We start from the raw sequence: 17072 nt of genomic DNA, 5'->3' as shown, positions 1-17072 counted from the left end.
TAACATGAGTCTGTGACCCTTTGTTAGCATTAGGAAAGAGATGCAAGTATTTTTTTAGTAGGAGGTAAGGGAGGGATGAGTGGAACAAAGGGAGTGTCTGTAATAGAATGTTTTAATGGGGATTGTTATCAGCACATTAACAAGTCATTAAATGGGCTTGGTAGTTTAATGGTAATGTAGTGAGATTTGCACAATGTCATGTCAGACTCAGCTTTTCAGCTACCTCTTCCTTCATGCCTTTTTGAACTGGAATCCTCCCCACAGACCACTGAGCCTTTCACCTGTCACCTGTTTGGACCTTCTGGCCTCATATCTTCTCTTGATCGAAATTATTGCAAACTGCTGTTGGGATATTGACTCTTAATTTTTCCAATCAATCTACCCTCGGCACTTGCAGCACTTCACTTAATGTCGATCAGAGTTGATTCTTAGTGTTATCAAATGTTGCTAACAAGGATGCTGCAAACTGACCTCCATCTTGTAGACCAAACATCAGTGCTCAGATACACCTTTTGTACCTCCTTTTGACCTGTGAACCTATAGTTGAACATCAGGTCATTATTTCTCTCAGTCACAGACTTCATTTCCTAAGGAGATCTTCCGACCACAAGAAGATGATTTCTTTATTAGTCACATGTACATTGAAACACATAGTGAAATGCATCTTTTGCATAGTGTTTTGGGGGCAGCCTGCAAGTGTCGCCACACTTCTGGCGCCAACATAGCATGCCCACAAATTCCTAACCTGTACATCTTTGGAATGTGGGAGGAAACTGGAGCACCCGGAGGAAACCCACGCAGACACAGGGAGAACGTACAAACTCCTTAAAGGTAGTGGCCAGATTTGAACCCGAGTCGCTGGCGCTGTAGAGCGTTACGCTAACCGCTATACTACCGTGCCTGCCCCACCAGCATCCTAATGTAGTGCCCCCACCCTGCACAGCCCACTTCTACCTTCTGCCTAAGATTCACAAGCAGGACTGTCCTGGCAGACCTATTGTCTCAACTTGCTCTTGGCTCACAAATTTGGTTTTCTCAGCATTTTCAATTTTTCCTTTTCTTATTCTACATGCATGAGTCTAGCCTGCTGGGCAAGTCCCACCAGCTTGCATTACCATCTCATTACATACTCGTGGGAGCTTAATGCGCTGACAAGTTTCCATTAAGCCATTTTGACTCATCCTATCACAGACTGTCCCTTCATTCTACACCTCCCTCCCTGGTTTCCCTCCTCCTGAAAACAAACACCTTTCAGTTCTGACCAAGGGTTGCAGACCAGAAACATTGACTGTTTCTCTGTACATGGATGTTGATTGACTTGCTGAGTTTTCCCAGTATTTTCTGTTTTTCAAATTTCCAGCATTTGCAGTTCTCTTTTAATTTCTAAAACTAACCAGTGGCAGCCACATCCTGTGACTGTAAAATTAGTAAAGCTTCATGGTAACATGAAGAATATCTTGCATCTCTCTATTTTGATTTTTGAGTTTTGAGCTTTGGAAAAAGAGCAGCATCATTCTTTTACAAGCTTTAAACTTTTCATGTTTACCTGCTCTTTCTATCCACAACACAAGCAATCCTGTAGAATATTCCTAGCTTCCTTGATGGTCTCAACACAATCAATGTAATGTATTGCATTAAAATCAAACGTACAATATTTATATAAAAATAAAGTACTTTTCTGTATTTAAACCAGTTTTGTCAAGGGAGTGAAACTCTCCAACAGTGCTTGTAATTTTGTCCTGGACTTCCTTGTTAAATCCCTTGATTGTTATCTTGGATGTGACTAGTGAGAACAATAACATCTAATATATTCACTCTGTTCTGTCAAACTGAAGCCAGAATGCTTCTGAAAATGAGGCTCAAGAGTAGCATGGGTTTTGGACATGGCATTGGCCCTTGTGTATTTAAAAGTTGAGGGTAGTGTGCTGATGTAGACTAGGAAGTTACTACATTCAACTCAGTGTGATATGGAACCCTCAGGTTAATGCCAGCACCCTCCCTAGCAGTCTGCTTTTGAAGACATGTTCGGCAATCCCTCATGTCCAAAGATGACTTCAGCTCTGGTTTTGTCTGTGCTAAAGTTGTTAATGAACCTATTGTGTCTTCTGCAGATGTGGCAGGCAAGTGGGTAGTTTGAGAGGTGGTGCACTCCTTCTGCTACTTAAGCATAGCTGCCAGTTTCTCATACCATTCCAAATACCACTGCTCCACTGAGTGGCCTTTGGCTGGAGATTTCCAGGTGCAAGTGGGGATGCTGCATTTCTTCAAGGAGACTTTCTGCACATCCTTGAGTTTTTCTTCTGACCATTGCTCTTTTTCCATTTCCTGTTATTTTTCTTATGCTACACCCATATATCTAACCTGAGGAAGGTGTTCCACAGCCCCTCCCTGATTTACTGCAGTCAGTGCTTTAATGAATTGAAGGTCCTCTATAGTGGCTGGTGCTGCTCCTTGCAGTTTGAGTTGTTACGTACCAGCAACAACAGAAACACAACAAGCCAGGTTTCCACATTACAATCTATTTATTAATAACTACTTATAATAAGAAAAGAAAATGTTAGGTATTAGACAAACCAAAATAAACCAAAGTGTGTGTGTGGCAAATTCCCAAACCCCAAGTCTAGGAACAGTTCTCAAAGTTCAGTTCTGTCAGTCACAAAGCAAGACAATGAGCAAAAGCTTCTGAAAACCCACATTAGAATGTAGAGAGAAGGAGTTTATGAATTCCACAAGTTCCACGATGGAACCAATATGACACCCCAATCGCCAAAGATCTCCATTGCTTTGTTCTGAAATACCTGCTGCACCGAGGGCACTCTATATGTGGCCGTCCACAGATACACCTGATTCCTGGTACAGGTTATCAACAAACTGGACTCCACCAATTGCTCCAAAAATCCATGGATGGATTATAAAGTGACAGTCACAATGATTGTGCTCTTCTCATAGATGCAGAAGCTGGCAGTCAGTGCTACCAACTCTCACGTTTTGCTCTCACGCGTGCTCTGTGTCCGAGACATGTCTGCAGTTGCCAGCCAGCATTCCAAAAATGAATCCGCCTTCAGGCACCTGCAGCAGTCCAATTATAGAAGTTTTTTCGCTCCCACCCACATCAGTCGGACTAAACCCCACACACTACCAGTCAGGCGCCTTAGAGGGACACTCACCAAGTAACAACCTGGGCTCATAACAGTTGTCAAATGGTGATGGTTGTGTCCACTTCATGCCTCATGGATGGACAGAATCCACAGTGTAAATTGGGGAGCAGCTCTTTCTCTACTGGAAAGAGGCGGTTCAGGAGTACCTTGGTGCTGACATTCCAGGTGGCACATTGAGTGACAGCTCTGTAGTGAGTACAATCGGATGTATCTCCTTTGAAGGTCACAGTTACACTATTTGAATTCCCCTTAGAATATCTTCCTTTTCTCAGAGGTTGGTCATGTGGCTGTGGATTTCTGACTGAAACCCTTCAGGTTTTAGGATTTCAATAGGGAATACCATCTACTGAGGGAGTGTTATTTTTGAGCTGGGATATGTCCTTCTCAATTTGTTAGGAGCAGTGGCAGGGCTGGCTTGAATAGCAGAATGGAGTTGATGGCAGGGTCCAGTGCAGTCAAGAAGGTCTTTGTGGTGTTGCATCCAGGAGGCATTGATTGCTTCTGTACTTGATAAGTTCACCCTTATTTCTGGTTCTCAATAGTGTGTGGCAGTGGGTATTTGGTCCACCAATGGCTTTACAGCACTGAAGAATCTACACACGTCATGGCTGTCAGAGTCGCTGACCCTTTCCATCCACCACCTGTTCTTTAGGTTTTGGGATTTCTGCTATTCCTCTGCCTTTAGAGTGGTGGCAGACTACTCTTAACTGTTCACAATGGTGCAACATGCCATGAAATCAAAGTAAAGAAAACTAATGTCATCCCTTCCACTAAAATCTCATGATTGTAGCTCATTGCCATTTGAAATTGAATAAGCTTTTTTGGACCAAGATATGACTTGATTGTGCAATTTCACCCATGAAAGTTTGGAAAGGAAAATGGAATTCATTAAGTCACAATGCCTTGTCAAAAACATACGCTGGTCTACATTGGGGAATCGGCGGTGGAGAGAGTCAGCAGCTTTAAATTCCTGGGCGTTAATATATTGGATGACCTGTCCTGGGCCTGGCACATAGATGCAATCATAAGGAAAGTGCCCTAGTGTCTCTACTTCCTTAGGTTGAGGAGGTTTGGCTTGTCACCAAACATTCTAACAAATTTCTACAGATATATCCTGACTAGTTGCATCATGGTCTGGTGTGGCAATTCAAATGCACAGGAATACCAGAAGCTGCAGAGTAGTGGACTCTGTCTAATATATCATGGGCACATCCCTTGCCACCATTGGTAGTACCTGCAGAGATGTTGCTGCCTTGAGGCAGCATCTATTATCAAAGATCCCCACCATCTGGGCCATGCCACTTTTTTGTGGCTACCATTGGGCAGGAGGTACAGAAGCCCCACACTACCAGGTTCAAGAACGCCTGCTTCCCTTCAACCATTTGGTTCTTGATCCAACCAGCAAAACCCTAATCACTACAATTTAGCAACAGCATGACTACTTTGATCAGTTTGCATTAAAATGGACTTCTTAGTTCTAATTGTTTTTCTAAAAAAAACTAATTTGTTCCCTTGTGAATGCTGCTTATGATATGTGCCTGTGCTGCTGCAAGAAAGTTTTTCATTGCACCTATGCATACATGTACTTGTGCATATGACAAATTTGACTTTACATAGCATGTCCTTTAATCTTTCCCCATTGTTGGCACAGCACTGAATTTTACAATCTTAACTTCAGAAAAGCTTCGATGTGCAACACTGGTCATCCAGAACAGACTAAGTACACAATAAATGTGGGGAAGGCTTTACAACAACATATATGCCACTACTCTTAACAGTATTTGGCTTAACCACCTAAATGTAAAAGCTTGATTGTTACTTGCATCTCCAGTCATAAGAAAAATGGAACTTCACTGGTTATAAATGACTCTCGGTAGACTTTTCCATAATTGGTTCCTTCAGGGATTATTGAGTAATCGAGTCCAATACTGTTCCATCATATAATTATCCATTAAAATGGTAAAAGGATAGTTTAAAGACCCTTGCAAATGGAAGGGCTCAGTTCCAGTGATGCATGTTTTCTCATTCTGTGGCTTGATAAGTACTGCCTGCCTTTAATTCTGAAACCAGTGCTTCACTGTGTGGAATTGCAAACCGACCTGAAATTCATTTATAATGCATCTTTTCTTTGCAGCCCTTAAGTGAGTTATTTCTGGGACTTGTCCTTGACACAAACTTTAACAATAATTTGGGAGATAGTTTGTGCTTTTGTGTGTTTGATTTTCCCATATCACAATGATACTGCATTGGAGGTGGCATTTGACTCACCATGCCTGTGCTTGCTTTTAAAGCTTTAAAATTAAGACCACTCCCTTCATAACAGCAAAATTTATTTTTCCTCCAGTTATTTTTGAATATACTTGAAACCTCAGATTCCTCTTTTTTTTCTAGGTATATACTTGAGATCAATATAACTCAGTTTTCCATTGCTGCTGCTGATTGTTGATCTTTCTCATCATTTGCATCCTCTGTAGTCATCTCACTTGGTTTAGTAGCATCAGCAACTTGGAAATATGACATTTGGTCGCCTCAGCCAAATTATTGACAGATTTTGAATAGCTGTGGCACAAGCATTAATCCCTGTTGTGCCCTACTGGTCACGGCCTGTCAACCTGAAAAGTATCAGTTCATACTCACTACATGCTTTCTATCTGCTGAACATGTCAATACATCACCCCCAATTCTGTTGTGTTCAGTAATGCCTTGTGTGACACCTTGAAAGGTTTCTGAAAATGCTAATAAATGTCACCTACTGGTTCCCCCTTTTCTACTAAACTAGTCACACTCTTGAAGAACCCCAGTAGATTAGTCTAACTCAATTTTTCCCTCATACCTCGATGCTGACCCTCAGTAAAGGTATTATTACATCCCTCATTATGAACTCCAGCAATTTCCCTTCTGTTAATATTAGGCCAATTAGTTAGTATTCCCTATTTTCTCTCTCCTTCCTTTTCTTAAATAGTGCAGTCACTATTTCTTAAATTTGCTACCCTCCAATCCACAGGAACTCATCCAGAATCTATAGGATTTTGATGATAGCAAAAGTGTCCCCTATCTCTAGCCATTTCAAAACCATGGGATGTACATCATTGGGTCGTTTTGAAGTTATTGGCTTTCAAGCTCAATAATTTGTGCTATTATTTTGAATGATACTACTTTTAGTTCCTCTGAGAATGTTGGACTTTATCCTGGCAGAGAAGGGGGGCACTTGTGCCATGGTAGGGAAGGAATGATGCACATTTGTACCTGATGTTTCTTCCAATATCAGTGATCTGTCCCAGCACATTCAAGAGCATATCTCCAATATTAAGGAGGCAGGGAACAGGTGGAGGAAGGAACCTGGATGGGAGTGGGGAAGCTGGGGGTTATCGGGATGGAGCAGTTGGTTAGCTAATCTGGCAATTTATACTTTAATGATCATCGTGGGTCTATTTGTTGGCCTAGCCATATTAAAGTGTATTCTGCACCGAATGATGAACTCGGTCGAGGGATTAATACCCGTGCAAAAGGTGCTGGTCGCACGTTCACCCCGAGGCCAGGATCACGAGAAACTTTTGAGACCACTACCACCAGAGTATTATCATGATATGATAAAAGGAGGGAATGAGAATGTGTATAATGAAGGGTTAGGAGAGTAAATGATTGTGAGCCCTGAAAAGAGAATTTAAGGGTACATCACTATGGCTGTAATAGACTGCTTGAAATTTTTGTAATGCCTTGCTTCAGAGATTTTGCTTGCTTCAGCTAGTCTTCAGCCTTGAGATATGATTATGCAGTAAAATCAGTTCTTGTCTCAAGTCTGCACAATTGACTCTTGCTCCACTAAACTGACCCTGAGCCCACCGTGAGAAACCTTATGTATACAAAGATAACCAGTGGAACAAGATGGTCTGAAAAGATTAAGGAACTATAGCTTTAGTAACTTTTTTTAAGTAAATTCCTTAAAAAAAGGACTAATTAAAGAGATTGAATGAGAACAGTGGTCTTTTGAGTCTTCTCTCCGACCGAATACGACACCTCAATCTTGTGAGACCCTTAGTACAGTAATATTTCTTTTTTTTTGTTCCATGAAGATATGCAGAGTATGTTCTTAATTCCTTTGCCATTTCCTTATTTTCCCCATTCTGAGTTTTCCTGTCTCTCTGTCAGGGGCCCATATTTGCCTTTGTTCTTAGAACTATTTAGTTTGTGCTACTTAGAACTATTTGCCAAAGTTCTTAGTTTTTATCTCTTACCAGTTCTTACTATATTGCCTTTTTAATCAATTTCTTGGTCTTCTGTTGCTGAGTTCTGAGATGATCCCAATTCATGGTCTGATGCTATTGCTGGCAACCTTTTAAGCCTTTTCCGTTGATTTAATACTATCTTTAATTCCTGTGGCTGACAAGATGAATCACTTTTGGGATTTTGTTCCTTAAAGGATTTTTTTTTTTGCAATTTATGCATTTAAAAAAAACTGTTAGCCATTGCCTGCCTGCCGTCAAACCTTTTTGAATGCAATTTCCCAATCAACCACACCCAGTTCACTTGCCATATTTGTAGGTTCCTTTCTTAAATTTAAGACCATTTTGGTTGGACTATGTCACTGTCACTTTCAAACTCAACACTAAATTCTGTTATTGTCACTCTTCAATAAAGCTCAATCTTCAATCTCAATAAAGCTCCCTTTGCAACACACTTATTAATTAACCATTACTTGTACACAAGATCTAAAATAGCCTTCTCTCTGTCTTAAAATCTTGTATGTATTCCATAAAATCATCCTCACCTTTCTATTAATCATACTTGTCCAATATAAATATAAACTAATCTTCTCCATGATTACTGCATTACTCTGTTTATACATGCCTCTACTTTCCTGATTTATACTGTGCCCAATGTTATTACTGTTTGACATATCAGTAAATCCTGGTACTGACATTTTTTCACTTTGCTATTTTTTATCTTGACCCAGATTGATTCTAATTCTATGTCATGATCTGCCAAGCCAAGATCATTTCATTTTACCAGTGCACAGGCATCCTCCCTTGTTAATAGCTGCACGACCACCTATTTTTCCAAAATGTCAAGTATCTTTGAACATTCGGCTCCCAGCTTTGGTCATCCTGTAGCCATATTTCCATAAGAGTGATGAGGTCGTATGCTTTTACTACGTTGTGCCATTAGTTCATAATTTGTGAATGCTGTGAGCATTTAGATGTTGTACCCTTTGGCCATTTCCCCCCCCCCCCCCCCCCCCCCCGTTTTCACCCCAACTTTTCTCTTGCTCTCGTTTCATTTAACTTTCACATCCTGCTTTGTTTCTCCTTTTTGAATTCCCCTGATTTTCCTATCACTCTGCCATATCCAAGGAGAATTGAAAGCTCATGGCCAACATTCTATTTTCTCCCTTTTGAAGTTTTTCAATCCATCCCATGGTGGTCCTTTGACCCTTTAGTGTGTTTCTATTTTTTCTGGTTTTTGCTACTACCTGCTAAATTGGCTGGAGAATGCATGAATGGGCACTTATTGCGCTATTTTTGAAGACACAAAGTGGACATGTACAGGCTAAAACTACCTGGATAAAAATATTTGCAAGTGGAATTGTAGATGTATTCAAAAGAAACAAGCTGTTTACTGCACATTAAGCCATTGATAGGTTTCAAATATGGTTTTCATCATTCACAATTGTCTGGAAAACGTGGTAACTTTTCCAACAATTTCTATTGCCAGTATTATAATTTTGCAAAGACTTAGAAAAGAGAAGTCATGGTAGTTCTCCAAGGTGTTCAGCCACGGCATAAGTTACAAAAATAACAAGTGCAGAGAAGCAAATGGCAATGACTTAAAATACGTTTGAACATAAAATAAATGTGAGCATTGTTTAATTATTTAGAAAATGGCAGAAACTGTTATTTTAGATGTAAGCAATCCTAGGAATTCTTGAGCTCAACAGTAAAATACTGTATAGCTTATCATTTACTCAAGCATTGAGAAAATTGGAAAGCATTTGTTAAGTTTTCATAACAGTTGTATTTATTTTTATATATAGGCTGGCATTAAAAAAACTATGGATTTCAGTGGAGACAAATCTGGTGTAGCTCACATCCCCATCTGACAAGTCTGCAGTGAAAGCTATTTTTAGATGCTTATACCATTTTTAGCTTGTAAAATATTCATCCTCGACAAGATGGCAAGACATCAATTCCTATGAATGTGACGGAAGCAGGTTTTTTTTTACCTTGAAGTAGAGCATTTTGATGAGATGCCAGTTTAACTTGGTGAATGAAACAAGAGCCTTGCAGATCTTGGGCATCAGCGCACTGCTTCAGTTCCGCACAACTGCTTACTGCGGCCATTTATTGTTGGTGACTTGTCTGTGTGATTGTTCTGAGTCAGTGAGGAAGCAAGCAGTGAGGCACTCATTTTTCCAAGACTTAACTGTAAATTTTCGGGGGTCTTGAATCTATCATTTCAACTTGCTGCTCCTGTATCCAGAGTGGTGTTGTTACTTCATTGTGTATCCACACGTGCCTTGGTTGTGTTATACATGCCAAGGTCTTCAGTGGTTTCTAAATACAGCACGAAAAGGCTTGTGCCTTGTTCAAAAGGATCAATCACAGTCCTCTATTTATAGAAGGAAAGGGATTGAAATAGCATTTTCTCTTCCCATGTAATAGATCCCCAGGAGAGATGCTGCTGCAGCCCTCAACAGTCAGTCCTTTGCACTTGTGTGAGGTGCAGCTGTCACGATTGCAGTGATATTAGCCGTTAATCAATGAAATGTTCTTGCACACAGCCTTTCAGATAAAGGTCACAATTTGGTGGGTGATGTCAAAAATACTTTAATAACTAAAAATATCCCCATAGTACACAAAGCTCTTTAGGTTGTGTATTTATACTGAAGTGATTTGGTTCAAAGCTAAAAATAAGTTTGCCTAGGAGGTTGCAGAGGCAAATTTTCTATTCATACACAATATTTTTGACAAATTTAATTTTTAAATTTATGGCTAATCCTGGAAGTTTTCAGTTTATCCTGATTTGGAGAGTGTGTGTGTATATATAGCTATCTATCTGAATTGTGCTAATTTTGAAGCTGGGTTCTTGAAAGGCAAACACTGCATCATTTTAAGAGTTGCCTGTGTATTATCGAACTGTTAAGTTAGGCAACGATTAACTTCTGCAAACTGAGACCTGGGACTCAGCACCTCCTTCTGCAACTAGATTCTTGACTTTCTGACCAACAGACCTCAATCAATGAGGATAGGCAGCAACACCTTCAGCACAATTATTCTTAACACTGGTGCCCCACAAGGCTGTGTCCCCAGCCCTCTACTCCCTATTTTCTCATGACTGAATGGCCAGATTCTGCTCTAACTTCATCTACAAGTTTGTAGATGATACCACCGTAGTGGGCCGTATCTTAAATAAGGATGAGTCTGAGTACAGGAAGGAGATAACTCAGTGACATGACAACCTTTCCCTCATTGTCAGCAAAACGAGCTGGTCATTCCCTTCAGGAAAGGAGGCAGTGTACATGTACCTGTCTACATCAGTGGTGCTGAGGTTGAGAGCTTCAAGTTCCTGGGAGTGAACATCTCCAATAGCCAACCACATAGAAAGCTCACCAGCACCTCAACTTCCTCAGGAGGCTAAAGAAATTTGGCATGTCCCCTTCGACACTCACCAACTTTTATTGATGCACCATAGAAAGCATCCTATCTGGATGCATCATGGCTTGGTATGGCAACTGCTCTGCCCAGGACCACAAGAAATTGCAGAGAGTTGTGGACACAGCCCAGCGCATCATGGAAACCAGCCTCCACTCCACGAACTGTCTATATCTCTCTGGTGAGGCAGCCAGTATAATCAGACCCCACCCACCCAGCCCATTCTCTCTTCTCCCCTCTCCCATCAGGCAGAAGAATCAGGAGCCTGAGGGCACGTACCACCGGGCTCAAGCACAGCTTCTATCCCATTGTGATAAGATTAGTGAACAGTTCCCTTGTACGATGAGAGTCTTGACCTCACAATCTACCTTGTTATGATCTTGCACCTTATTGTCTACCTTCAATGCACTTCCTCTGTATTCTGTTATTGTTTTCACCCTGTACTACCTCAATGCACTGGGTAATGAATTGATCTGTACAAAAAGTATGCAAGACAAGTTTTTTCACTGGACCTTGGTAGAAGTGACAATAATAAACCAATACCATTTTTGTTTTTTTGGATGTGGCTGACGCTAACAAAGCTACATTTATTGGCCATTCTACATTGGCTTGATATCTTGGTGGCACGTCTTGCAGTCAATGTCCAGCAAACCATGGGGCTGCTTAGAAATGAAGTTCAATGTGGTTGGGTGTTTGTGGTGGTTAGGCAAGACTGGATAAAGTTTTGCAATTTACTTCCAAAATCTGGCTGCTTTGCCGAAAACCCTGCTGGCTTCTTTGAGGCTAATCTATAAATTAACAGATCTACTGAGATTATTTTCACAGCTTGACATTGTTTGTACTGGCAGCCTCAATTGGCCTATGGAGGTGTTGATGCACCACATGATTCTTCTGATGACTTATCCTAACACTGCAAATCTATTCTTCCTTGTGCATCTGTTATTTTCCTTGGCCACTCCCTGATGATTGTAGTGTTAGCAAATACTCAAGTTTGACAGATGTGGATGACGCTCGAGTGTCACATGTATAGGCATATGTTCTTCGCATTTAAATCTGTACAGTTTAGAAATTTATTGAATTAGGACAATCTGCATTTAAATTCTTTAACCTATTGGTTAATGCTGTAATATTTCATTTCAGGTTGTTCAGTGCATAATTTGGATTAAAATCTTACTATAGAGTGTGTTTGTCAACACAGGAGGCAGTTCATCCCATCACTCCTATGATGGCTCTTCTAAAAGGGCTCTACAATTAGTGCTCTCCTGATCTTTACCTGACATCTGCAGGAATTTGCTTTCAAAAACTTTGTTTTGTCACTTTGTAGTAATTACATTGCAGGCATTTACTGAAGCTACTGTGATTGACTTGGCTTGATTCAGGATTACTTTTTAGAATAGACTGTAAGGTGTGAAAGGAACCAAATTTTTATTTTCTTTTGCAAACTGAAGCACAAAACAATTTTCTTATCGATAGTTAAAATCACCATGTTTGATTTTGTATGTGAACCCAAAACCAATTAAATGTGACGACAAATTAATTTGATTTTTCTTTTTAAGTTGTTACAGGAGCAACTGATGGAATTGGAAAGGCTTATGCAAAGGAGGTATGTTAGAAAATAAGTTGCTCTTTTCGGTTAAATTTTATTTCTGTCCTTTTTCCTCTGTTATGGTGATCAATATCTTTCCCATAATCAGTTGTTTTGGCTTTGTCCAAGGCATTTGATTGGATAGAATGCCTTTTGAAGCATTTAAAGTATTTTTTTAAAAATTCTGAAAAATGATTAGATGACATGAAAAATTTGTTTTTAATGTGCTTGTACTATTTTTGACTCCTTGAATTGTATTCTCTAAACCAGCTTGCCAAGCGTGGCATGAGCATTGTCCTGATCAGCAGAAATGAAGAAAAACTGCGTGAAGTGGCCAAGGAAATAAGTAAGTCAATATCATCTCCAGATTTTCATTCCACTGATATTCCTGTCGTGATCTGACTTCCTCATTTTGTCACAAACCAGCAACAAAAGAAACACACTGAGCATGATTCAGTGTTAAAAACTATTTTATTAATCACTACTTATGATAATACGTAAAATAAAAGTAAAAATGTTAGTATGTTAGAATTCAAGAATGTTAAACCTCGAACGTTAACCCCAAAACTAAACTCTTCGTGTGTGTGTGTGTGTGACAAAGTCCAAAACTCCCAGTTCCTGAATGGTTCTTAAAGTTCAGTTCCGCAAGCCATAAGGTGAAACATGAGCAAGGGCTTCTTCAACAACCACTGTTGTCTGAAGATAAGATGTAGATGTAGAAAAACATAGAGAGAGTACATACGAAATCCAAATGTTCCACGATGGAACCCAAACGACACTTCAGTGTTTACTCGGTAGTGACTTCCTCACCCCGAAAAGCATCCGAACCGTGGTCGTCCACATACAAATCCCTGTTTCCTTCTACAGGTCAGCAACAAAGTGAACTCCACCGGATTACTTCCAACTTTTCCATACATGGATTTCAGTGGTAAACACAGTTATTGTTTCTCATCCATCGATAGAGAAAAACAAGCAGGCTGGTGTCTCTCTCCCTTCTCTCTCTCTCTTCTTCTTCTTCTGACCTCTTCAACAACGTCATTACGTCCTTTATCTTCTATTGACGTAAGCACGCCCCACACACACATACACACACACTCTCTATCTTAAAGGGACTTTCACTGAGTCCGTAACAATTGCGATAGCAATTCTGTTATGCCCATGACTTTTCTGTAGGTGCTTGGAGGCCCTACCTCCCAGAGAGCAGCCAGGGATGGAAATAAATATCAGTATTACCAGTGATGCTTACCTCCCTGAGAAATATTGTCATGTAATTTGATTGTTTGAACCATTCTGTCTGCTCTCCAGCTTCAGCAACAATTCCCAATTTGCTAAATGAGATAATGATGCTTATGTTTAGGATTGGAAAATATTGTTGCAGAGCAGAGTTGTGGTGCACCTTTTTGGAGAAATTAAGCTATGGAATTTAGACAAAACTGTCATCGTACTGTATAAGTTCTGCATTTATTTCACTTGCTAAAAGAAATTAACAAAGTGGAGTTTCTATGTCAAACACGAAAGGCTGTATAGGTTGGATAATTATGTACATTCTGGAAAGTTGATTAGTATTAAAATACATCACCCTGGTTGGCCTGAATTGAAGTAACACCTTCTGTATTACACATTTTACTTGAGCTTCAAGTTTTCTGCAATATTTGAACTAAGAATGTTTATGCATATGTTAATAAATTTACAAGCCATTGAAATAAGCCATTTTAACTATTCTGCACACTGCATGTATTTGTGCTGCTAAGTCTAATAATTTTTTAAAGCTAAATTATTGACAAATAATGTAACAAGATTTTTCATACTTTTTATTTGCAAAAGTTGAAACTGTTTTACAGAAGATAATGAAGCTGATGTTCACATACTGAAAATATTTGGATTTTTCCATTTACTTGAAGATTTGCTTTTACAATTGCTATACCATGCTGAATCAAAGTATTTAGCAATAATGAAAGGGAAGTTTTTATCTGCAGAAGAATATGAAGTGTTAAATGGGGGGAGGGGGGGAGAACTATTCACTTCATTGAATTCAGTTGCTTTTGGTAATGAGAAGAGGGACATGAAAGATAACTTGGAGCTGCATGTGATCTGACTTTCTAGCTTTGGTCATCTTGAATTAGAAGCCACAACAAGGTAGTCAACATTGTAATTATAGACATATGAGTGGTCAATTTTATTTAAGAAATGCACAAGGGGTGCTCTTAAGTTACTGTATAAATTTTGTATGTGGTATTAACTTGTGGATTTTTTTTTTGGGACCCAGTAATCAGTTGAAATTGTAAATTATTACTTGGTTTTCTGTGCTTTTTAAGGCACCAACTTTTGAACGTGTGCTTTTGGGCAATTGTGTATTAGGCTTTTTTTTAAGTTACCAATTGAATATTATTTACAAGATCCAAGGGCTTCTCTTCTCTTGCACCAAATGTGGTGTAATGGTTAAATTGTCAGTCTTAGCAAGCTTTTGGCAACTATTCCTGCACTCACTTTCATGATGTGATTTTGGCAGCTATGTATACAAGTCCAGAAATATCCATCAGCGATAACTTCCAAGGGGTGGACTCCTCCGGCCTTGGCGATTTAAAACTTTGAGGCTGTACAGCTAAGCACAAGTGGTGCAATTGGTTTGAAGTACTTGACCATTTTGTGTAGCATTAGTGTACCTAAATAAAGATATCAGACTTGACTGTCAACAAATGCTAAGCTGATGTAGCTCTGAGTTCTGCAAGTACAGAGAACATGTGACTTAATATCTTTTCACTCAAAAAACCAGGAGGCTGTAATCGTCAGATGAAATATATATTTTAAAAAAATCTATTTTGATTTTGTCCATTGTGCTGGTTATTTTGTGATCCAGCAATCATGAAATCATTAACCAATAATGGCTATCAATCATTATTAATTGTATCTAATGTTTTTTGAAACAAAGTGAGGAATGCTATACACTGGAAAGCTTTGGAAGCAGAAGTCTAGTCACCTGTTCCTCGCACGTATGCTTGTCAAATGTTACATTTGTGATTATTTGCATAAATTTCTACATGATCCTATGTCTGCATCTTAAAATGGCAATTTAATGTACTTTAGATTAGTTTTCCATATGATTGGCTGTTTAAAACAAAACTAACTTTTCCAAACTGTAAAGCTTAAATTTGTCTTGACACTACCTAGATACCTGAAATTCTTGATCTGCACTGCAGGCTGTACAGGTTGATCAGTATATGACTTGTATTTTAAAACTAGTTATCATGTGCATTCTATTGGCTGCATTTGACTGCTGAAGTGCTTTTGCTGAGAATATCATATGCTGTGTCTATGGATCTGTAGGGCACTCAGTTTAATGATATTAGTGCCATTTATGGAGTATATGTAATGTCCATTTTTTCTTTTGTGTTTAAAGTATTTAATTGACTGTATTAAGTTCCATCTGTTAAGTCCACAATAAAATGAACATTTTATCCACAGAAACTTAAAGTAATCAGAGTTGGAAGGGAATTGAGAATTGACTTACCCCCAAAGAGTGGTGGATCTGAAATTCTACGCCTGAAATGGAGACATCAGCTAAAACACATTTTACATTTAAATAGTTCTTGTTTCCAGCCTTGTAGGTTGTGTCCAAGGGCAGGGAAGAGGGATTAGGCCGGAAAGCATTTTTTTTTAATGATTGTCTAGTTCCTCTAGTTGCTTTCTGCTGTTAAATTGCCTGCCCTAATTGTCATCCTGAGGACAATTTAACAATGTTTTTAATTGATTTTTATGATTCCAAGAAACTGTTGTAAACTACAAACCATGGTGATATCAACCATCAGTGGGCTTTGTCTAATCCCATCCCAAGTTCTGTCCTGGATATGATTTCAAATTACAAAGACAGTATGTTAAATTTTTGAACATCTTTTCCAGTAACAAACATTTTTTCTAGTAATGCAACACCTTAATTTGAAGTAATATAAATTAATCTAATGTATACTACATTAGGAGGAGGGGATGATTTTACCCTAAGCCCCCAGTCAGGTGGATTGTCTTTTTTGGCACCTTGCTCAGACTTCTGCTCCCATTGACGTTGCAGTTAATAGGATATGGGTAAATACTTGGATCAATTAGTAAGAATTACTTCTATGCTGTAATACTATGTGCTTAAAATTATTTATCAAGGTAAAATTTGTCCTCTTGTAATTGGAAGGGTGTACTTCACAATAGAGGTACATTCATAACCACATAAGAACAAATTTGACGTGCATGTCATTGTCGATTCTGCCAACAACAGAGCTGAAATCAATTGGTCGTCTTCATCCCACCTGTAGAATTTTTCTCTACTACTGTTTGGCGTATGGTGTACCAATTAGTGCAAGAAAGAACAAAATACTTTGAATAGCGTGTGCAGCACTGGCAGGTCAAACAGCATCAGTGTTTTGCTGTACTTCCATGAGCTTTTTATCCAAAATAGTTGACTGTCTCGGCAAATGTGGAAATGTGTGCAGGTGTCTTTTGTATGTTTTTAAGTGGTTTAATATTTTGTTATACTTTCAAACGAAAATTGGTGGAAATGCAGCATGTCTGGTTTCATCGTGCTTGGGTTCAAGGTAAGTAACTAGTGTACTGCAACTTGTGCAAATTCATGCTGGTGCAGTTTTGAGCTAAAAACAATATTTACCCATCAACGTTTTATCAAAACACCCCAGTACA

General features: G+C 39.2%; 1 protein-coding gene across 1 annotated transcript in view; it reads left to right on the top strand.

The window, feature by feature from the left end:
• hsd17b12a (hydroxysteroid (17-beta) dehydrogenase 12a) overlaps nt 1-17072 on the top strand; it is an 85015-nt gene that overhangs the window by 20802 nt on the left and 47141 nt on the right. Inside the window, exons 2-3 of the mRNA XM_052029405.1 lie at nt 12364-12410; nt 12663-12738. Coding sequence (XP_051885365.1) covers nt 12364-12410; nt 12663-12738 — 123 coding nt within the window. The remainder of the gene's footprint in view (nt 1-12363; nt 12411-12662; nt 12739-17072) is intronic.

The sequence above is a fragment of the Pristis pectinata genome, chromosome 14, assembly GCF_009764475.1.
Source record: "Pristis pectinata isolate sPriPec2 chromosome 14, sPriPec2.1.pri, whole genome shotgun sequence".
In the NCBI taxonomy this organism is placed as follows: domain Eukaryota; kingdom Metazoa; phylum Chordata; class Chondrichthyes; order Rhinopristiformes; family Pristidae; genus Pristis; species Pristis pectinata.
Note: the sequence above shows the minus strand (reverse complement) of the source record. Positions and strands in the feature narration are given on the sequence as shown.